At 47.1% G+C, this 22883-nt stretch overlaps 1 protein-coding gene across 10 annotated transcripts in view; it reads left to right on the top strand.

Annotated features, from left to right (window-relative positions):
• arhgap23a (Rho GTPase activating protein 23a) overlaps nucleotides 1-22883 on the top strand; it is a 606368-nt gene that overhangs the window by 361106 nt on the left and 222379 nt on the right. For all 10 annotated transcript variants that reach the window (XM_072487495.1, XM_072487494.1, XM_072487496.1 and 7 more), the window contains 2 exons: nucleotides 9062-9086; nucleotides 17383-17475. In XM_072487495.1, the coding sequence (XP_072343596.1) occupies nucleotides 9062-9086; nucleotides 17383-17475 (118 nt within the window). The remainder of the gene's footprint in view (nucleotides 1-9061; nucleotides 9087-17382; nucleotides 17476-22883) is intronic.

Below are 22883 nucleotides of genomic sequence, written 5' to 3'. Positions count from 1 at the left end.
CTGCCCCCAAATTTTCAAAGTTGCCGCCACCACCGGACTCGTGGTGTAACTAGTCGGCGGGAGCGGCAGCGGTGCTGTCACCAGTGCTCCCAAACTCGTGCCCACACAGGATGGCATCTCCAGCCTCTTCCACGCCGCCCCCTCCCCCTCCATTACCCACTTGCGCATCATCGCCACATTGGCAGCCCAATAATACCCACACAGATTAGGTAACGCTAACCCTCCTCTGTCCCTACTCCGCTCCAGAAACACCCTTCTCACCCTCGGGGTCTTTTTCGCCCACACAAATCCCATGATGCTCCTACTGACCCGCTTAAAAAGGCCTTGGGGATCAGGATGGGGAGGCACTGGAATATAAAAAGAAACCTCGGGAGCACCGTCATCTTCACCGACTGCACCCTACCTGCCAAGGAGAATGGCAGCATATCCCATCTTTTAAACTCCTCCTCCATCTGCTCCACCAGCCTCGTCAAGTTGAGCTTGTGTAGGGCCCCCCAGCTCCTGGCCACCTGGATCCCCAGATACCGAAAACTCCTTTCCGCCCTCTTCAGTGGAAGCTCGTCTATCCCCCTTCCCTGGTCCCCTGGGTGTACCATGAAGAGCTCACTCTTCCCCACGTTGAGCTTATACCCGGAAAAGTCCCCAAACTCCCTGAGGATCCGCATCACCTCTGGCATCCCCCCCCCCATTGGGTCCGCCACATACAGTAACAGGTCATCGGCATACAACGAGACCCGGTGTTTTCCCCCCGCCGGACCAGCCCCCTCCAGTTCCTGGACTCCCTTAAAGCCATAGCCAAAGGCTCAATTGACTATGCAAATAGCAAGGGGGATAGAGGGCACCCCTGCCTCGTCCCCCGGTACAGCCGAAAGTATTCCGACCTCCTCCTATTCGTGGCCACACTTGCCACCGGGGCTTCGTAAAGTAGCCTAACCCAACTAATGAACCCCTCCCTGAACCCAAACCTCCTCAACACTTCCCAGAGGTACCCTCACTCCACCCTATCGAAGGCCTTCTCCGCGTCCATCGCCTCCACTATCTCCGCCTCCCCCTCCACTGTAGGCATCATGATTACGTTAAGGAACCTCCGCACATTGGTATTCAGCTGCCTTCCCTTAACAAAACCCGTCTGGTCCACGTGAATCACCCCCGGGACATAGTCCTCAATTCTGGTAGCCAACACCTTCGCTAACAGCTTCGCGTCCACGTTGAGGAGCGAGATTGGCCTATACAACCCACACTGTAATGGGTCCTTGTCCCACTTCAAGTTCAGCGAGATCAGCGCCCTGGACATCGTCGGGGGTAGGGCCCCCCCTCCCTCGCCTCATTGAAAGTCCTCACTAATAGAGGGGCCAGTAGGTCCACGTACTTCCGGTAAAATTCCACCAGGAACCCATGTGGCCCCGGTGCCTTCCTCGCCTGGATACTCCCCAGCCCCTTAGTCAGCTCCTCCAGCCCTACCGGTGCCCCAAGCCCAGCCACCTGCTTCTCCTCCACCCTCGGGAACCTCAGCTGATCCAAAAATCGATGCATCCCCCCTCCTCCGTCGGGGGCTCAGACCTATTCAGCCCCTCATAAAAATCTCTAAATACCCCATTTATTCCCACCATACTCCGCACCGTGTTCCCCCATTTATCCCTAACTCCCCCAATCTCCCTCGCTGCCTCCCGCTTCCGAAGCTAGTGTGCCAACATCCGGCTAGCCTTCTCCCCGTACTCATACACTGCCCCTTGCGCTTTCCTCCACTGCACCTCTGCCTTCTTGGTGGTCAACAGTTCGAACTCGGCCTGGAGTCTTCGTCACTCCTTGAGTAGTCCCTCCTCGGGGACCTCTGCGTACCTCCTAACCACTCTTAAAATCTCTCCCTCTCTCTCCTCTCCTTCTCCTTGTGGGCCCTAGTGGAGATTAGCTATCCCCTAATCACTGCCTTCAGCGCCTCCCAGACCACCCCCACCTGCACCACCCCATCATCGTTAGCCTCTAGATAGCTTTCAATACACCCCCGGATCCGCTCGCTTTCCTCCTCATCCGCCAGCAAGCCCAGATCCAGGCGCCACAGCGGGCGCTGGTCCCTCTCCTCCCCTAGCTCCAGCTCCACCCAATGCGGGGCATGGTCTGAGATGGCTATGACCGAATACTCCGTGCCCTCCACCCTCGGAATTAGTGCACTGCTCATAACGAAGAGGTCTATCCGGGAGTAGGCTTTGTGGACGTGGGAAAAAAAAGAAAATTCCCTGGCCCCCGGCCTGACAAACCTCCATGGGTCCACTTCTCGATTCTGGTCCATAAACCCTCTCAGCACCTTTGCCGCCGCCAGCCTCTTACCCGTCCTGGACCTGGAGCGGTTCAATGCTGGATCCAGTACCGTGTTGAAGTCCCCCCGCCCCCCCATTATCAAGCTCCCTGCCTCCAGGTCCGGAATCCGGCCCAACATGCGCCGCATAAGTCCGGCATCGTCCCAATTCGGGGCATATACATTCACTAATATCACCCGCACCCCCTGCAGCTTACCACTCACCATCACATACCTACCTCCATTGTCTGCCACGATGTTCAGTGCCTCAAACGACACCCGCTTCCCCACCAAAATCGCCACCCCTCGATTCTTTGCGTCCAACCCCGAGTGGAAAACCTGCCCTACCCACCCCTTTCTCAGCCTAACCTGATCTAATATCCTCAAATGCTTCTTCGGGAGCATAACCACATCTGCCTTCAGGTGCGCGAACCTGACCTTGACCGGCCCGTTCAGGCCTCTCACATTCCAAGTTATCAGCCGGATCAGTGGGCTCCTCTCCAACACCGCCCCCCCCCCCCCCCCCCCCCCCCCCCCCCCCCCCCCCCCCCCCGGCATGCCCCCTTCCTTCCCTAGCGCGGGAAAAAGCCCGCGCTTTCCATCAGACCGGCCCCGCCCTCTCTGGCGCATCTCCCTTTTGCGGCCTAATCCCAGCTCCCCCACCTCAGGCCTCACATCTCCCCTCCCCGCAACAGGGCCCCGTCCTTCCAACCACCGCGGCCACACTCTCACAAAACTTCCCCTTCGAACCAATTCACCCTACCCCACCCAGCACCCAAGGAAACAATACAGAACAGAACAGAACATCCCCCAACACACAGTAACCACAGTAGCCCCCCGCGACCTGTTGCTAACTTTGCCTTAGTTTAATTGCTCTGTTTTATCACCTTTGCTCTTGAGTCGCCAGGTATCTTTATGATACCGCCACGTGGTTCAAGTCCGAGTAATGATCAATAATCCAATACACCGCTTAGTAAGATTTAAATCAAAGCACATTTATTATACACCGAAATCACTACTCATGCAGAAATTCTATGTCTAAGCTACTTCTTACAACTAACAGGCCTATACTTAACTTGGAACTGGCCCACCAGGTCAGGGAAACGAATGGCCATTCGTTCGGGTTCTGAGCCTGCGGATTCGAAGTTGGTACAGATTGATAGCTAGGAGCGCCTATCTCGTAGCGAGCGTTGAAGTAAGACTTACAATTTTGAGCGGCTGTTGAAGAGTGAAGAAAGCTGCAAGCGGTTGAAGAGAGGTGGAAGAGAGCTGAAGAGAGCGCCTTGAACTTGGGGCTCAATTCTTATAGTCCCCAGGGGCTTCCCGCCTTTCGGGGCGGACCCTGTACCTGGTTCCAAGTGATTGGACTTTGTCCCAATCACTTGGTTCGATTTTCTCCAATGCTGGAGCGGTTCCCTGACCGATGGGCGGTCCTGAGGTGGTCGTTCACCTCCTTTTACGTAGGCTTCTGCTGGCGCCAAAGTGTCTGGTTTTGCTTTTATGTGTCTAAATGTTGCTCATTGTTCCCGGGGATTGCTCATTAATATGCAGATGGCTGGTGTTTTGTTATGCTGATGGTTGCCGGTATCGATCTTGTCTGGCCTTTCCAGAGGTAAATACACACTCAACCTGCAGCTGCTCGTTTGTGTCCTGTTGGCTGACTTTCCCATCAGCCTTTGCCGTTCGCCATTTTAAATCGGGAGTTAGCCATTTTAACTGGCTACAGACCTCCCCTCACAACCGACCCTCAGTCTGTGTCCAACTTTTTGGCCTGAATAAAGGTCCACGCCTCCTCCGGCGTCTCAAAGTAATGGTGCCGGTCCTTAAACGTGACCCACAGTCGCGCCGGCTGCAGTATCCCGAATTTCACCCCCTTCCGATGCAGAACCACCTTAGCCCGATTGTACCCGGCCCTCTTCTTGGCCACCTCCGCTCTCCAGTCCTGGTATATACGGACCTCTGCATTCTCCCACCTGCTGCTCCGCTCCTTTTTTTGCCCATCTTAGGACACACTCCCTGTCCACCAAGCGGTGGAACCGCACCAATACCGCCCGCGGCGGCGCATTAGACTTGGGCCTCCTCGCCAGGACTCGGTGGGCCCCATCCAGCTCCAGGGTCCTCGGGAAGGCACCCGCGCCCATTAACGTGTTCAGCATCGTGACCACATATGCTCGAGCATCCGACCCCTCCACTCCCTCCGGGAGACCCAGAATCCGCAGATTCTTCCTCCTCGACCGATTGTCCATGTCCTCGAACCTCTCCTGCCATTTCTTATGCAGCACCTCGTGCGCCTCCACCTTCACCGCCAGGCCCAATATCTCGTCCTCATTCTCCAAGGCCTTCTGCCGCACCTCCCGGATCGCCGCCCCTTGGGCCTTCTGGGTCTCGACCAGCTTGTCGATCGAAGCCTTCATCGGCTCCAGCAGCTCTGCTTTCAATTCCGTGAAGCAGCGCTTGAGGGGCTGTTTAGCACAGGGCTAAATAGCTGGCTTTGAAAGCAGACCAAGGCAGGCCAGCAGCACGGTTCAATTCCCGTAACAGCCTCCCTGAACAGGCGCTGGAATGTGGCGACTAGGGGCTTTTCACAGTAACTTCATTTGAAGCCTACTTGTGACAATAAGCGATTTTAATTTTTCAACTCCTGCTGCTCTTGCGCCCACGCTGCCTGGTCTCCACCCGCCGCCATCTTGGCTTTCCTCCCTCGCACTTTTCGCTGCACCAGAATTACTTTTTTCACCACTCCACTCCTGGTCCAATCCATACAGTGCCGGGGAAATCGTATTGTCATCTTCCCACACTGGGAACCGTCGAACAAATGCCGCTGGGGCCCCTCAAAAGAGCCCAAAAGTCTGTTTCTGGCAGGAGCTGCCGAACGTGCGACTTAGCTCAGCATAGCCGCAACCGGAACGGGACAAACATTTCATGCATGCTTTGACACTAGGATAAGAGGGGTGGCCATACTAGTTAATAAGACAGTTGCATTCACGGCGACAAACACGGTGACGGACCTAGAGGGCGATTTGTTATGGTCAGCTGGAGGTTACATAAAGCTTCAGTCATCCGGGGGGAGAATAATTCTGCTTCTTCACCCACGTGCACAAGGCCTAGCCTCGTATAGACGTTTTCATCGTAGGGAAAATTATGCTTCCAGGGGTAGTAAGGGTGGAATACTCCACGTCCCGCACTACATGGACGTAAGGTTGGAGAAGGGCCAGGCCCAACGCCCCCACGGAGGGTGGACACCGCCCTCCTCACCGATAAGGAATTCTGTCAAAATATATCCCAAGGCATCAACGGTTACGTAACCTGTAACCAGAACGGGGAGGTCTCACTTGGGAGGCACTAATGATCAGGGGGGAAATGATAGCTCATAGGGCCCTTGGGAATAAGAAGGAATGGATAACGAGGTAGCGGCTGATTGACACTTGGAGGTGGACCAGTGATATTAAACGTCCCCAACCTGCGGAACTGCTGGTGAAGAGGATCTGCTCTCCAGGGGGAAAGCAGTCCACCAGCTCTGCCAGTCACGTGAGGGCCTTTTACAAACATGGAGTCAAAGCCAGCTGCATGCTGTCACACCAACTAAGGAAGTAGGCTGCCGTGAAAGAAACTGTACAAGTCAGAGACAGGAATGATAGGATGGTTGTGGCCCTGAATGAGGATAATGAAGCCGTTGCAAAACTTTTACCGAGGCCTGTACACCTCTGAGACATGGGAGGGGGACTTGGTGATGAAACAATTCCTTGATGGACTGGACATACGGTACAGACAATTAAAATGAACGTGCTCTTCATATTCCGATCACTCCCGATCTACATCTCCAAATCCTTATTCGTTGGTTTTCCAATTATGGGGCAATTTAGCGTGGCCAATCCACCTAGCCTGCACATCTTTGGGTTGTGGGGGCGAAACCTACGCAAACACGGGGAGAATGTGCAAACTCCACAAGGAGTTTGATTTCTGACCCAGAGCCGGGATCGAACCTGGGAACTTGGCGCCGTAGGCAGCAGTGCTAACCACTGCACCACCGTGCTGCCACCCTTCATTACAGTGTTAATGTAAGCGTACTTGTGATACTAATAAAATTATTATTAGCATTATTATTAGTTCCTTCAATTCTTCTCTGTTGTTTCACTTCTTCTTACATAACTTTTTCCATTGTATTTTATGAAGCCCCATGCATTATTTCCTAATTTGAGGAATTGGGTTATCTATTCGTAGACTACTTTTCAACCCAGTTACATGAAATACATGAGAGGGATATATGGACTAATTTTCCCTTGCTACAGATTAACTAGTGGAATTGGAGTTTTATAATGAGAAATTACTTTGTTTTTATTTGTCTTAATTTGCTTTCAAGCATTGTCTTGTGATTTTCTCAGGCTTTGCTTGTGATACTCTTATAATACCTTCTCATAAGTAGCACTTGATCTTGAGTGGAGTCTCATGTAATTATCATATCCACGCTTGAAAGCTTTACTTTGATTTCTGCACTAAATTGTCTAGAATGCCACCAGGTAGTGGAAAGGGAGCATTTCTGTATATTTAGAGTTGAATTCCCTTGAGTTGTGTTTCAATACAATCCTCAATAAATGAAAGGGTATTAAATTCACATGAATTATCTCATCACCCCAATTATATTTTTGGAAGATTTTTCTCTTCACTTATTTGCTTGCCCAAGCAGACCTTTCTGCCGTAGTTACTTTGTTCCACTCAGAGGATCATCAAATTTATCTGAAACGTGCAAACCGTACTTGGGCTTCTGTGAAGGGCGTTGGTCCTTATCCCTAACATCCAGCCTGGTGACCTCATGCCTCTGAAACTGAGTTGAGAATACCACAGAAATAACCAGCTGCAGCACTTGGTGCTAAATTTAGTTTAATATCTTGGAAATAGAAGAGCGTGATTGGAATTTATCAGTGAATTTCAGTGCTAACTTACAAATGTATTTACCGACCAAATTAATTTAAAAAAAAGTTTTCTTCAGTTTAATCTGCTTATTATTGGCAATTGTTAATTATTTGTTAATATCATTATTATTGTCGCAATAATTAATATTAACACAGGTTAGTAAACAAAATTGGAAGACATGGGATTTGAGTAATATGGTGACATAGATTGAGAATTGGTTATCGAACAGAAAACAGAGCAGGAATAAAAGGGGCATTCTCACTCTGGAAGCCTGTGACTAATGGGGCACCACAAGGATCAGTGCTTGGGCCCCAGCTATTCACGATCTATATCAATGATTTGGATACGAGGACCAAATGTAATATTTCTAAGTTGCTGATGACTCAAAACTGAGGCAAATGGTATGTTGACCTTTAGTGCAAGGAGATTTGAGTACTGGAGCTGTCTTGCTGCAATTGTATACAGCCTTGCTGAGACCACATTGAGTATTGTGTATAGTTTTGGTCTCCTTACCGAAGAAAGGATATATTTTCCATGGATGTAGTGCAATGCGGGTTCACCAGACTGATTCTTAGATGGCAGGATTGTCCTATTGAGATTGAGGAGACTGGGCCTATATTTTCTAGAGTTTCAAAGAGGCAATCTCATTGAAACATACAAAATTCTTACAGGATTTGACAAGAGATGCAGGAAATATGTTTCTCCTGTCTGGAGGGGGTGGTGGTCTAAAAACAGGAAAAACAGGGTGCGATTTACCTACTGCGTTGCACTCTAGCGAGATCCCGGGAGAGGCCTCCCACAGGCTTCCACCCGGTAGCCATTATGCTGCACGGGATACAAATCCTGCCAAAAAGTGGCGTGACCAAACAGTGAGCGCCTAAGTAGGTTTTAAACCTACTTGGGCAAGGTTACCCGGGATCTCCCAGCCTCCCCAGCGATGCCACAGCCAGGCGCCGTTCAGTACTGGTCCACACAAAGTGGACCAGGTGTAGCGACACCCGGTGTGTCTCCCGGTCCAACGGAGGCCCCTGGGTGGCGAGGGATAGTGCTGGATGGCTCCCTGACCCTCCTGGGACGCTGGCATCTTGGCACTGGCCAGCTGGTACCTTGGCACTGCCAAACTGGCAGGAGCACTGCCAGGGTGGCAGTGCAAGAGTGACTGGGTTACACTGCTGCGGGTCAGGGCCCGAAGGGGGCCATGCCCATGACAGGAGGGTGGAGGAGGGTGCAGGACAAGTAAGGAGGGTTGGGGGTGGGGTATTGATGGGTGGGGATCCTGGAATGTGGGGGGTGGGGTGGGGGTTGTAAGGAGGCTTTTGTGATGGCCTCGAAGAATCCAGCACGAGTTTGTAGAGTCAAACAGAAAGTAACTTTATTCACACAGTACCATAGTTCATTACTGGTTCCCTTTTTGGCCTGCTCTATTTATACAGTTGCACTGCTAATGATTGCCCTACCCCCCTCCCCATCGGCGAAGCTTGTATTCCCCAAGGATCAAGGGGTAAACATACCCGGTGTGGAGAGGAGCCTGGCATTTGTCGCGCAATGTCCGTTCATCTGTTGTCTTAGTGTCTGCATGGTTTTGCCAATGTACCACGCCTCGGGACATCCTTTCAACTAGGTAGGAACATTTATAAGGAGTACATATTTTGCCATATTAAAGGGTTTTCTCCTTCAATCTACATTGGCTTCATTTTCCATTTTATTGATTGTGAAATTTGTAGTGGATTGAGAGGAATTAATAGCAATTCACCAAGAGCATCCATTCAAAGGTGGTGTAAGTAAATTGTTCAAACTGTCACAATCAAAGAATTTAAACAGTTGTATTTAACTAAATTTATTTTGCTTCTTTTGTAGGATGAAGAAAATGGAAATGGAAAAGGTGAGTCTTGCTTTATTAATTTTTACAAAATATATTTGCATAAAATCAGTCTGCCATGGTGTGGGAGAAGATACTTATCAACTCAAGCTAGGGAAAGTAGACTGTTTTGTTCATTTTAAAAAGTGTGAATTTTGAGCTTGATTAAGAGTTCCCTGTCTGTATCTGTAGTGGAAGTAGATTAACATAATCTATTTCATGGTATTACATTCGGTGAACTAAGAAAAGCTATTCCCATTCATTCATGGCAGAAGGTCTACGAGACACCGATTTAAGGTTTGGGAAAGCAATGCAGGGGATTGTGAGGGAGAACATTTTTTCACAACATGTGGTAATGATCTGGAATTTTCTTCCTATGAGGGTGGTGGAAGCAAAAACGGATGGATGATTTCAAAAGACAATTGGACACTTGAGGGGAATGGAATTTAAGAGAAGAAAACTCAGGACTATGGAGATTAATCAGGGGAATAGTACTGACTGGATTGCTCTTGCGTGAGTCGGCACGGACTCAATGCACCAAATGACCTCCTTTAGTCTATAACTGTGTTTACATTGGTGTATACAGCTCTAATGTAAACAGACCAGTCTGTCTGGTTAATTGGATCAGATGTGAATCTCTTGCCATATCCACTGTCTAAAATTGTCATGGATGTTGCAGTCAGTGGCGAAGGACGTGTGCTTGCCACTAAGTGCAAAAAAAGATTTGCTGAGAGATCCAGTAGCCTCTGGAGAGAATTTTAACTATCTTTTTATTCTTTATTCTATCATGGATGTGAACGTTGCTGGCAAGGCCAACATTTGTTGCCGATCCCTAATTGCCCTTGAACTGAATGGCTTTCTATGCCACGCCAGTCAGACTTCCTTCCCTAAAGGATATTAGTGAACCAGATGGGCTTTTTATAAAAATCAATGATAGCTAAAATTAATTGGGAGTAGTTTTTAATGGGGATTCCCACTGTGAAGCTGTAGTGATATCATCAAGCTATCTGAACAGCCAATCATATTAAAGTATTCTCACAGCCAACCAGCAAATGGAAAGCACTAAAATCCAATCAGTTTTTAAAAGAAATTACATAAAGCCCAATAAACATTGGGACATGAGAGACTTGGGGTGATAAAGCAGTAAGGGGTAGCGTGCGACTTTAATCAGGGAGACTTTGGCAGATATAGCAGTAAGGGTGAATGTGTAACTTCAGCCTGCGAGACTTTGGGAAGTAAATCAGTAAGGGGGAGCATGAGACTTCAACCAGGGAGGCTTTGGGAGATAAAACGGCAACAGGAGTAGTCGCCGGTCAGAGTCGTATTCAGAATGGAAATAGAGATGTGGGCCGGGATTCTCCGACCCTGCGCCGGGTCGGAGAATCGCCGGGTGGCGGCGTCAATCCCGCCCCCGCCGGCTGCCGAATTCTCCGGCGCCGAGGTTTTGGCGGGGGTGGGAAGCGCGCCGCACCGGTCGGAGGCTGTTGGCAGCCCCCCCCCCCCCCCCCCGGCGATTCTCCGGCCCTTGATGGGTCGAGTGGCCGCCCGTTTTTGGCGGGTCCCACCGCCGTAAATCACAACAGGCCCTTACCGGCGGGACCTGGTTCCACGGGCGGCCTGCAGAGCCCTCAGGGGGGATCTGGCCCCAAGGGGTGCCCCCACGGTGGCCTGGCCCACGATTGGGGCCCACCGATCCACGGGCGGGCCTGTGCCATGGGGGCACTTTTTCCCTCCGCAACGGTCGCTGTCAACCTCCCCCGTGGCCGGTGTGCGAATGCGTTGGGATGATTCCAGCACACGCTGGGGATCCCGCGCATGTGCCAACTCGCGCGGCCAGCGGAGGCTCTTCGGCGCTGGTTGGCGTGGCGCCAAGCTCTTCCATGCCACCTGGTGCGCCGCCAAGCACTCCGGCGCCGGCCTAGCCCCTGAAGGTGCGGAGGATTCCGCACCTTCGGGGCGGCCCGACGCCAGAGAGGTTCACGCCATTCCTCGGCGCAGGAGTGGCCCGCCCCGCCAGTTCATGGAGAATCCCGCCCGTGATATCATAGGGAAGCATGGAAACTGAGTGGCTGATGAGTATTTTCTATTTATCTTATCTAAACTAGGGAATAATTACTACTAGTAAGGTGTATTTTTTAAATTTATTCCTGGAATGTAGGCATCACTGGTTAGGTCAGTATTTATTGTCCACCCCTAATAGCCCTGAGAAGATGGTGATGTGCCGCCTTCTTGAACAATTGCGGTCTATGCATAGTAGGAACACTAACAGTGTTGATAGGAAAGGAGTTCCAGGATTTTGACCCAGCGACAGTGAAGGAACGGCAGTATGGTTCAAGTTAAGATGGTGTGTGGCTTGGAGGCGAACCTGCAGATGGTGGTGTTTCCATGTACGTGCTGCCCATGTTCTGCTAGGTGGTAGAGGTTGTGGATTTGGAATGTGCTGTTGAAGGAGCCCTGGTGAGGCGCTGCAGTGTTATCTTGTAGATGGTACTCAATGTGGCCACTGTGTGTCAGTGGTGGAGGGAGTGAATGTTTTAGGTGGTTGATGGGTTATTGGTAGGACTTTTCAGTATTATTAATATCAAGGTTTGTTGTCAGTAGCGAGGTTATTAACTAACAGAGGAAAAGCAGTGCTGCTCCAAATTCTAGAGTGCATGTTCTATGCTATGAAACTCCAGGACATTTTCCATGTCCTGGATAACCACTTGTGCAGGAAGTGTCATCAGTTGAAGCAGCTTGAACTCTTGAGTGTCGGAAGAGCAGCCGCTGGCATCATGGCGGAGCATCCATGAGGTTGAGAGCTTTGTGGTAGCACGTTTATAGATGTTGTCTTCCCAAGGGAGAGAGGGAATAGGAGACTACCAGGTAGGTGCGTATAAAAAGGCAGGTAGTGCAGGAGTCTCCTAAGTGCATCCCACTTCCAACCTGTATTCGGATCTAAATACTGATGAGAGTGATGGTTCATCTAGGGAGTGTAGCCAGAGCCAAGTCCATGGTGCCAAGGGTGGCTCAGCTGTATGAGGAAGATTGAAAGAGCAACAGTGATGATAGGTGATTTGATAGTTTGGCAAATAGACTGGCATTTCAGTGGCCACAGACCTGAATCCAAGGTGGTGTGTTGCCTCCTGATACCAGGGTCAAGGATATTTCTAACTGCAGAGCATCCTGGGGGGGAAGGGTGAACAACCAGCAGTTGTGATACACATTTGTACAAATGGCCTAGGCAAAAAGAGGGATGTGGCCCTGCAGCCAGAATTTGGGGAACTTGGTAGGAAATTAGCAAGCAGGACTTCAAAGTAATAATCTTTGGATTACTCCCAGTGCCACACGCAAGTGAGCATAAAAATAGAAGGATTAAGCAGATGAATGTGTGACCAGAAAGATAGTATTGGAGGGAGAGAGTTTAGACATTTGGGACAGGCTGGGGAGATAGACCCTATACTGGCTGGATCGGCTGCATGGAAGTAGAACTGGGTCTGAGTTTATTGCAGGACAATTTACTAGTGCTATTGGGGAGTGGTTAAACTAACTTGGCAGGAGTGTGGGAGCAACAAGATAATATTGGGGTTGGTTTAGCACAGTGGGCTAAACAGTTGGCTTGTAATGGAGAACAGGTGCCGGAATGTGGCGACTAGGGACTTTTCACAGTAACTTCATTGAAGCCTACTTGTGACAATAAGCAATTATTATTATGTGTAATTCAGGATTTATGTGCATGTTGTGAATGCACGGAGTTTGGTTAATAAGATTGGTGAGTTATAGGTGCAGGTTGACATGGAAATATGGGGCTGAATTCCCGTTTGGGAGACTGTTCTCCTGCCGGAACTGTCGCTTCTGGTTTGCGCTGGCATTGGGATAGATGTGCAAATTTATGCACGGCATGGAGCGCAAGAGATTCCATTCTGAATCCGTTATCGGCTGATATAGACTGGAATAGTAGTAGTAGAAAGGGCAGAGAGGGACAAGAGTTCCTGGAATGTATTCATGAAAGTTTTCGACAGCAGTATGTTTATAGCCTAATGAGAAGGAAGGCACTGCTAGACTTGATTCTGGGGAATGAGGTGGGCCAAGTAGATCAAACATCAGTAGGAGAACATTTGGGGGAAAGTACTCATTGCATCATCAGGTTTCGGTTGACTATGGAAAAGAACAATGGTCAATCTAGAGTAAGAATAATTAACTGGAGGAAAGCCAACTCGAGTGGGGTGAGAATGGATTTCTGCTGAATAAATTGGATTCAAAGGTTGGTAGGAGAAATGGTAGCTGAACAATGAAATATCTCTTCAAAGAAGAGATATTTCGGGCACAGGGTATATTCCCTCAAAGGGGAAAGACGGTAAATTAATCTAGCGCGCCTTGGATGACAAAAGATATAGGGATTAAGATGAAAAAGAGAAGTGTGCTTCTGACAGATGTCAGATAGAAAATACATTTGAGAACGAGGCTTAATATAAAAAGGTTCAGAGGGAAAGTGAAAAAGAAAATGGGAGAAGAAAAGAGAGAGTATGAAAAGAGACTGACAGCTAATGTAAAAGGAAATTCATAACTCCACTGTAGACATATAAATAGTAAAAGGAGGAGTCAGACCGATTATGGGTCAAAAAGGGGTTTATGCATGGAGGCAGGCGGAATAGCTGATATATTAAATGAATATTTACATCTGGCTTTACCAAGAAAGAAGATTCTACCTGCGTGACCGTGAAAGAGGAGGTAATTAGTAAACTAGAAGAATTTAAAATGGGTAAGGGGGAGGGAGGTATTGGTTAGGCTGCCTGTACTAAAAATTAATAAGATGCATCCAAGGATAATAATGATAATCTTTATTGTCACAAGTAGGCTTACATTGCAATGAAGTTACTGTGAAAAGCCCCTAGTCGCCACATTCCGGCCCTGTTTTGGTACACAGAGGGAGAATTCAGAATCTCCAAATTACCTAACAGCACATCTTTCGGCACTAGTGGGAGGAAACCGGAGCACCCGGAGGAAACCCATGCAGACACGGGGAGAACGTGCAGACTCTGTACAGACAGTGACCCAGCCGGGAATCAAACCTGGGACACTGGCGCTGTGAAGCCACAGTGCTAACCACTGTGCTACCGTGGATATGGAGGGAAGTGAGGGTGGAAATTTCAGACGCATGGGTCATAATTTTGCAATATTCCTTAGACACCGGGCCAAAGGACTAGATAATTGCAAATATTGTACCCACCTTCAAAAATGGGTGTAAAAGACAAGCCCAACAATTGCAGTTGTTTTAACTTTGATAGTGCTAAAACATCTAGGAACAATAATTCAGAACAAAATTAATAGTCACGTAGACAGGTGCACATTAGTTAAGGAAAACCAGCATGGATTTGTTACTGTAAAATTGTGTTGAACGACCTTCCTGTAATTTTTTGAAGAAGTATGGAGCGAATTGATAAGAGCAATGGTGTTGATGTGGTGTACATGGACTTCCAAAAGTCACATGATACAGTGCCTCATAATAGACTTGTGGAGCAATGTTATAGCTCATGGAATAAAAGGGACAGCAGCACCATGGATAGGAAGCTGGCTTAGTGACAGGAAATGGAGAGTAGTGGTTAATGGGTGTTTTTCGGGCTGGAGAAAGGTCTTTAGTGGAGTGCCTCAGGTATCAGTGTTGGGCCTCTTATTCTTCCTGATATATACATATCAATGACCTAGACCTTGGTGTACAGGGTAAAATCTCAAATTTTGCAGACGATATGAAACCTGGAACCATGGTGGACTGTGAAGAGGATAGTGAGGAACTACAAAAGGACATTCACAAGTTTGGAGTATTGTGAGTAATCTAGGACCCTGTATCCAAGGAAGATGTTCTGGTCTTGGAAAGGGTCTAGAGGAGGTTCACAAGAATGATCTTTGGAATGAAGAGCTTGTCGTATGAGGAGCAGTTGAGGACTCTGGGTCTGTACTCGATGGAGTTTAGAAGGATGAGGGGGGATCTTATTGAAACCTTACAGGATACTACGAGGCCTGGATAGAGTGGACGTGGAGAGGATGTTTCCACTTGTAGGAAAAACTAGAACCAAAGAGCACAACCTCAGACTAAAGGGACAATCCTTTAAAACAGAGATGAGGAGGAATTTCTTCAGCCAGAGGGTGGTGAATCTGTGGAACTCTTTGCTGCAGAAGGAGGCCAAATCACTGAGTGTCTTTAAAAAGGCAGAGATAGATATATTCTTGATTAATAAGGGGATCAGGGGTTATGGGAAGAAGGCAGGAGAATGGGGATGAGAAAAAATATCAGCCATGATTGAATGGTGGAGCAGACTCGATGGGCTGAGTGGCCTAATTCTGCTCCGATGTATTATGGTCTAAGTTGATGAGTGGACGAACGAGTGGCAGATGAAGTTCAATGTGGAAAAATGTGCAGTGATTCATTTTGTTAGGAAGAACATGGCGAGGCATGACGAGGCAATGTGAAATAAAGGGCATTACTCTAAAGGGGATGCAGGAGTGGCAGGGACCTGAATTCATAGGTGCATAAGTCATTGAAGATGGAAGGGCAGGTTGAGAGAGCAGTTAGTAAAGCATGCAGTATCCTTGGCTTTGTTCATGAGGGCAGAAACTACAAGAGCAAGGAGGCCATGTTGAACTTGCCTCAGCAGGATTATTGCCTCGGTCCTGGTCGGCGGGTTTTAAGAAAGATATGAAGGGATTGGAAAGTGTGCAGAAAAGATTCATGAATAGTTCCAGGGATCAGGAGCAGGAACGGTAGGACACAGATTGGCAAAAGTGACATGAGGAAAAGCTTTTTACGCAGCGAGTGGGTAAGGTTTGGAATGCACTGCCTGGCATTCAAAAGGGGATTGGATTGATATTTGAAAAGGAAGAATGGGCAGAGTTACGGGGAGAAAGCGGGAGAATAGTACGAAGTGAATTGTTCATTAAGGGAGCCTCTTGTACTGTACGCATTCTGTTTCTGTGAATTCTGTGCGAAGGTTGAAGCTCAAATATCATGAAGTACATTTCAAAAATAATTCAAATTTAGTTTAATAAATCTAGTTATTAATTACAACAGAGGAATTGAATCGCACTTTGCAAATGTAAAAATATTTTTCAGGGCTGCATCAGTTGTTCAGGAATTGTTAGATAGATCACAATTAAAAAACAGTTCGGCTAATTGAACAGGGTGGGATTTGTAACAATGATTGAGGAGAAAAGGGACATAACTGCCACATAACTGATTTTCTAGCTTTGGGAGTTATGGAGGGTCTGAATAGTAGAGCCAGTGGCGAACAGTGAGCGGCAGACTGCAACTTCAGGACTTCCACATTAATCAAGAACATGAGAACTAGGAGCTGGAGGAGGCAATTCAGCCCCTCGAGCTCGCTCCGTCATTCAGTACGATAATGGCTGAACTCGGCCTCAACTCCACTTTCCTGCCTGTTCTCCATAACCCTTCAACCCATTGCTAATTAATCTGTTTATCTTCTCAAATTTATTCAATGCCCGGCATCCACTGTACTCTAGGGTAATGAATTGCACAGATTCTCGACCCTTTGAGAAAAGTAATTTCTTCTCGTATCTGTTAAGGTTGCAGTCAGATCCCTGTCAAAACTCCTGCAAAATCCGGGGCAACAATGAACACATTTTCAAAACAGTGATAAATATCATGTGACATGAGTAAAAGTTTTAAGTCACCGCAAACTGGAAATAAAGGACAATTGCTCTGTATCACAGATTTGAAATAGAAATGGAACAAGTATGGAGTATATATTTCAGCATAGATCTCGAGGCAGTTTTGTGTTAATGTATCTGCTCAATCCAATATTACTTCCCTAATTACTGCCCATTACTTCCTTTTTCATTGCCAAAATCTTTATCTGGGACATGGGGCCTGTGGCACAAAGTGTTCCCACACATAAAAATTATATTTCCTGACATTTTTCTTGTTTGAGCTTTGGAAGAAAGGACCACCTGCTATGCTCTGCATTCAAAATTTGGTGAAGGAAACCTGTTCAGTCAGCTGTGGGGTATACCAGTACCCTGCCAAGGACAGGCACCCAAATAGGACTCAAAATATTTTTGTGAATTTTTAAAGCTTGGATTCTACCTGTACCACAGTAGTTCTGTCATCTGATTCTGACATGACCCTCAAATATAAAATGTGCAGTTGTCCCCTAGTGTTCTAATGACACTGAAGAATGGGAATAAATTCAGCCAGAGTCTCGACACATCTCGATGGCAGATTAAAGTTCAGCTGAAGGTGCATTCCAGTTTTTTTGTATGGAGCCCTTATGAAGAGTTTCCCTAATAGTATGACTTTACAAATTGATTTTGTTTTACTTCACAGGCCATCAGAAAAGTCGCACAGAGCCTATGGATACCATCTTTGTTAAAAGTGTAAAGGAAGGAGGAGCAGCATATCAAGCCGGTCTATGTACAGGTAATATGAACTTCTTAGTCACAGTGAATCTTTGTCCCCGCTCAATAGGATTAAGCCAAAATTGATTTCACTGTATGAAGCTGGCAAATTCCGCTCATCATCCACTGTTAGACCATACACTGAAGGTTTAACATTGACTTTATACCATTTTTTCTGATGTACACTCATTGTTTTTTAAAATAAATTTAGTGTACCCAATTCATTTTTTCCAATTAAGGGGCAATTTAGCATGGCCAATCCACCTACCCTGCACATCTTTGGGTTGTGGGGGCGAAACCCACGCAAACATGAGGAGAATGTGCAAACACCACACGGACAGTGACCCAGAGCCGGGATCGAACCTGGGACCTCGGCGCCGTAGGCAGCAATGCTAACCACTGTGCCACCGTGCTGCCTTGCCACCGTGCTGTCCATATACACTCATTGTTGACATGCAATTACTCACTCGTATAACACTTAAGTGGTTGTGTATGAGGCTTGACTTTCTGTTGGTTACATGAGGTGAATCCAATCCTGTCCTAACCTCGTGTCGACATGTGCACACTTCAAACAATGTTCTGGACAGAATAGATAGGGAGAAACTGTTCCCATTGGCGGAAGGGTCAAACACTAGAGGACATTAATGTAAGATTATTGGCAAAACGAGCAATGATGACATGAGGGCAAACGTACTGTGATAGTGAGTGATTAGGATTTGGAATGCATTCCCTGAACATGTGGTTGGCCATAATGTGTGTGTAAGCCCTCTATTGATTGCATTTGTATCAGTGACATCTTATGACCTGAATACTTGTTAACACCTTTGCAGTGATAAGATGTTAACTCATGACTGTTTGACACAATCCATTTAAGTGCTAATCTTTTCCATTTAAGATGGTTTAATACATCTGAATTAGCACAGCCAGACCGAGAACAATATACTGAATATGGCATTTTGTGGAATCCATCACTTTACCTGCATTTATTTATGAAAGTTCCCACCATATGCTGAGAAGCTGCCTTTATTTCCAAAAGAACACTCACTACAATATAAGACTTTAAAAATGAAACTACATTACATTTGCATTATCTAAAATAATGTTTTTATATTTTTCTTGGCTGTCCATATTCCCTTGTTTTTCCATTTTTGCTTGTTGGTTAATAGACTACCCCATTTGGTACTGAAAAATACAGAAGTTGTTCGGTTTGACTTAATTTATGTTAAGATAGTTGTTCTTAGTTTGAGTTTGGATAGGGAAAGGCTAAGATTGATTACACTCCTCTTGGGCATGGTGGCGGTGAAGTGGGGGTGGGTGATGGGGGCAGGAGCTAGAGAACAATCAGCCAAAGTATTTATCCAATCATTGGCTGGAATTGGATATTGGGTGAGGAAAGAACTTTAGTTGTCATGTCTCCTACAGTCAAATAGCCTGCTCATGTTCATTGAACCTGAACGTGAAGAATGATCACCTGTGCCAAGCCAAGGAGGGCTGGCAGTACCCTTGTTACTGTGCCCAGTAATTTAAAGAAGTGGAAGAAGAAAAAAAACCTCTTTGAAGCACTATATATTTGTACAGCTTTAGAGTATTTTATTGAAGTTGTCCAGCACTAAGTGTATGGAAAGGGAATGGATGAGTTTTTCTTCAGAGCTGCATGATCACATTGCTGAGTCTTGAATCGGATAATTTACTCAAGCATACCTTGGAAAGAGCCCACGCCCCCATCCTATCCTTGTAATCCCACCTAACCTTTTGGACACTAAGGGGTAATTAAGCATGGTCAATCCACCTAACCTGCACATCTTTTGGACTGTGAAAGGAACCAGGAGAAGCGGAAGAAACCCACGCAGACACGGATGCAAACCCACACAGTCACCTGAGGCCGGAATTGAATCTGGATCCTTAGCACTGTGAGGCAATAGTGCTAACCACCATGTAGCCGCAAATAGAATTTGTGATTTGATTCCTGTTATAGACTTGTGCAATAATGTAACATCAAAGAGAGATTATTATTTAGGCTGTCTTGCTCTTTAGAGGCTGAAGGTGGGAATTGAGGTGGATAAGGCCCAATAATACTAGTGCAGGCTAGATTGCAGAACTCAGTGGTACAGAGGGATCGAAATCTCCTGCTACATGAATCACAAAAGGTTAGTACGTAGGTACAGCAAGTGATTAGGGGGCTGGTTTAGCACAGGGCTAAATAGCTGGCTTTTAAAGCAGACCAATACAGGCCAGCAGCGCGGGTTCAATTCCTGTACCAGCCTCCCCGAACAGGCGCCGGAATGTGGCGACTAGGGGCTTTTTACAATAACTTCATTTGAAGCCTACTTGTGACAATAAGCGATTTTCATTTCATTTCATTATGAAGGCCAATGTAATGTTGGCATTTATTGCAAGGCGAATGGAATATAAAAGTAGGGGAGTTTTACTGTAGCTATATGGGCCTTCACATTTGGAATACAGCATACAGGTTGTGTCTCTGTGGGAAAAATATATATTTGCATTAGAAGCAGTACACAGAAGGTTCTCTCGACTCATTGCTGGGAAGAGGGGTTTATCTTATGAACAAGTTGGGCCGAAAGCAGTTGGAATTTAGAAGAATGAAAGGTGATTAGAAGTATGAACGGTGATCTTATTGAAATGTATAAGACCCCAAGGGGACTTGATTGGATAGACACCAGAAGGATGTTTCCACTTGTGGAAGATACTAGAACCAGTTTAGGATTAAGAGGTGTATTGTTTAAGATGGAGATAGGGAGAATTTGTTTTCTGTCAAAGGTTTGTTAGTGTGTGGAATTCTCTTCCCCATAAAGCAGTGGAGGCTGCGTCATTGAATTTATTCATGGCAGAGTTTGACAGATTTGATGGCAAAGTGGAGTTGAGACTATGGCGGAACAGGCTGAATCACCTTCTTCTGTTCCTAAACCCTATGTTCCAAGGGAGTCCTTGGCTGGCAAGCAGGGCTTGCAATGCCATTCCTGCCACCAGCCACATTTACTAGGACAGGGTTCATGTCGGATTGTGATCCCTGCCTGATTTCAGATTGATGCCAAGTAAGGCGCTCGGAGACCTAATAGCTCATTCGCAGAGGAAGTTGAGTGTTTCACAGGGGCACATAGGATTCAAATGCTGTCTGGGGAAGACCAGGTTAAAGGAGACGGGTGCAGAGTAAAAGGCCATTTGTGGTGACCCTAGGGAATTACCTGGAGGAGTTAAAGTTTGAACAGAATAGTGGGGGACTTGACCATTGGGCAACAGGTGTCTTGGCATTGTGCAGATGGTGGGGAGTAAGCACTAGGACAGCTCAGGGGTTGCCACCCTCTGGTATTGCACTGGCAGAGGATCAGGAGGCAAATCAACTCAGGACAAATTGGCAACTAGCTGAGCACAAGGAAAGCACCAGGTGACAATGGAGGCACATGTCTCAGATTTTGACCTCAGTGGAAATGATGGGTAACCCTCTCTGCAGGAAGGGCAGAGCCCCGGGCATCAGGAGGTCATGGGGCGAAACAAGGGGCAGGAAGGACCCAGATGCCAAATCCTCCGTATTAAAGGTCTACCACCATGGAAGGAGCTACCTGAAGATGACCAAAACTCAGTGGCACAGGAGGCTGCAAATCTCCAGACACCTGTGCCCTCAATGTTGGTTACCTCACAGCGCCTGTTTACATGTCCTGCCAGTAGCCATTAAAGTTACTACTGTGGCCTTGAACTGCTAAACTTGGTTCCTTCCAAGGATCAACTTTGATATCTCGCCAGTGCTGTACACCAGTCCTTCTCCACCTAAAAGATGCATTGCAGCAATTCATTCAGAGTCTTGCAGTACCAGGATGTACACAAGGGTGTAGCTATACCACATGGACTGCAATGGTTCGAAAAACATCTCACCACATCCGTCTCAAGGGCAATTAGATGAAGGCAACAAATACTGATCTTGCCAATGGTGTTAATTTCCATGAACAAATTTTTAAAAACATTACTGAAACTCCATATGTCAGAGATGGACAATATGTTAATTTCATGACATTTGAGGCCTCACAGACAAAGAGAGCATTGAGTTTTGCTGCCATCGATGGGTTCCCCCAGGGCATCATTGAATTCATCCGAGGCACCTCGTGGCAGGCCAGTCCAATTCATGAACAGCAAGGACTTCCATTCCCTCTGCATTCAGCTGGTCTGCAACCACAGTGAGAGCTTCCTTCATCCGTGCACTCCCTTTCCTGGCAGTTGCAATGATTCCTTTTTCATTCGGTAGTCCAGGCTGCTTCAGATCTCCATTCCAGCAATCCACCCCCTCCCTTCCTCCCCCCAATGTCTGTAGATGGATCCCAGCAGGACACAGTAAATACCTTGCAGAGATGGCTGCTCACCTCTTTAGGAGAAGCCCAGACATAGAGGCAACACACCTATTTACTTGGACAACCAGTGAGAAGACCAAAAGCACAAAGGAAGATGGTTGTTGTGGTTTAAGGTCAATCATCTCGGCTCCAGAAGATCAGTGCAGGGGTTCTTCATGAAAGATCGGCCCAACCATCTTCAGCTGCTTTGTCAATGACCTTCCTTCCATCATAAGATCAGAAGTGGAGACATTCGCTGATGATTGCACAATGTTCATCACCATTCACAATGACTCAATATTCTGAAGCAAGCCCATATCCAAATACAGCAAGACTGGACAATATCCAGGCTTGGGCTGACAAGTGGCAAGTAACATTCGTACCACACAAGTGCCAGGCCGTGACCATCTCCCAACAACAGAGGAACTACTCATCGCGCCTTTAGATTCAATTGCATCACTATCACTGAATCCCCCACTATAAACATCCTGGGGGTTGCCATTGAACAGAAACTGAACTGAACTAGTCATATAAATACTGTGGCCATAAGAGCAGGTCAAAGGCTAGGAATCCTGCGGCGAATATCTCACCTCCTGACTCCCCAAAGTCTTTCTATCATCTCCAAGGCATAAGTCAGGAGAGTGATGGAATACTCTCCACTTGCCTGGATGAGTGCAGTTCCAACAACACTGAAGAAGCTTGACACCATGCAGAACAAAGCAGTTAACTGCCATCTTCTCGAGGGCAACCAGGGGTGGGAAATAAAATGATGGACTAACTAGTGATGCCCACATCCTGTAAATGAATCTTAAAAAACATCCATTAACCATTTCTCTGTTTTCTGTCACTCAGCCAATTCTGTATCCATGTTGCTGTCGTCCCTTTTATTTCATGAGCTAGAATTTAGCTCATAAGGTTGTTGTGTGGCACTTTATCAAATGCATTTTGGACTTCATTTGATGGACTTACATGTGCACCACATCTACAGCATTTCCCTCATCATCTCTGAATGTTACCTCTTCAAAACAATTACAGGACGTTAATTAAACATGATTTTTCCTTAAGAAATCCATGCTGGCTTTCCCTAATTAAT

Source organism: Scyliorhinus torazame, chromosome 21, assembly GCF_047496885.1.
Source record: "Scyliorhinus torazame isolate Kashiwa2021f chromosome 21, sScyTor2.1, whole genome shotgun sequence".
Classification (NCBI taxonomy): Eukaryota; Metazoa; Chordata; class Chondrichthyes; order Carcharhiniformes; family Scyliorhinidae; genus Scyliorhinus; species Scyliorhinus torazame.
Note: the sequence above shows the minus strand (reverse complement) of the source record. Positions and strands in the feature narration are given on the sequence as shown.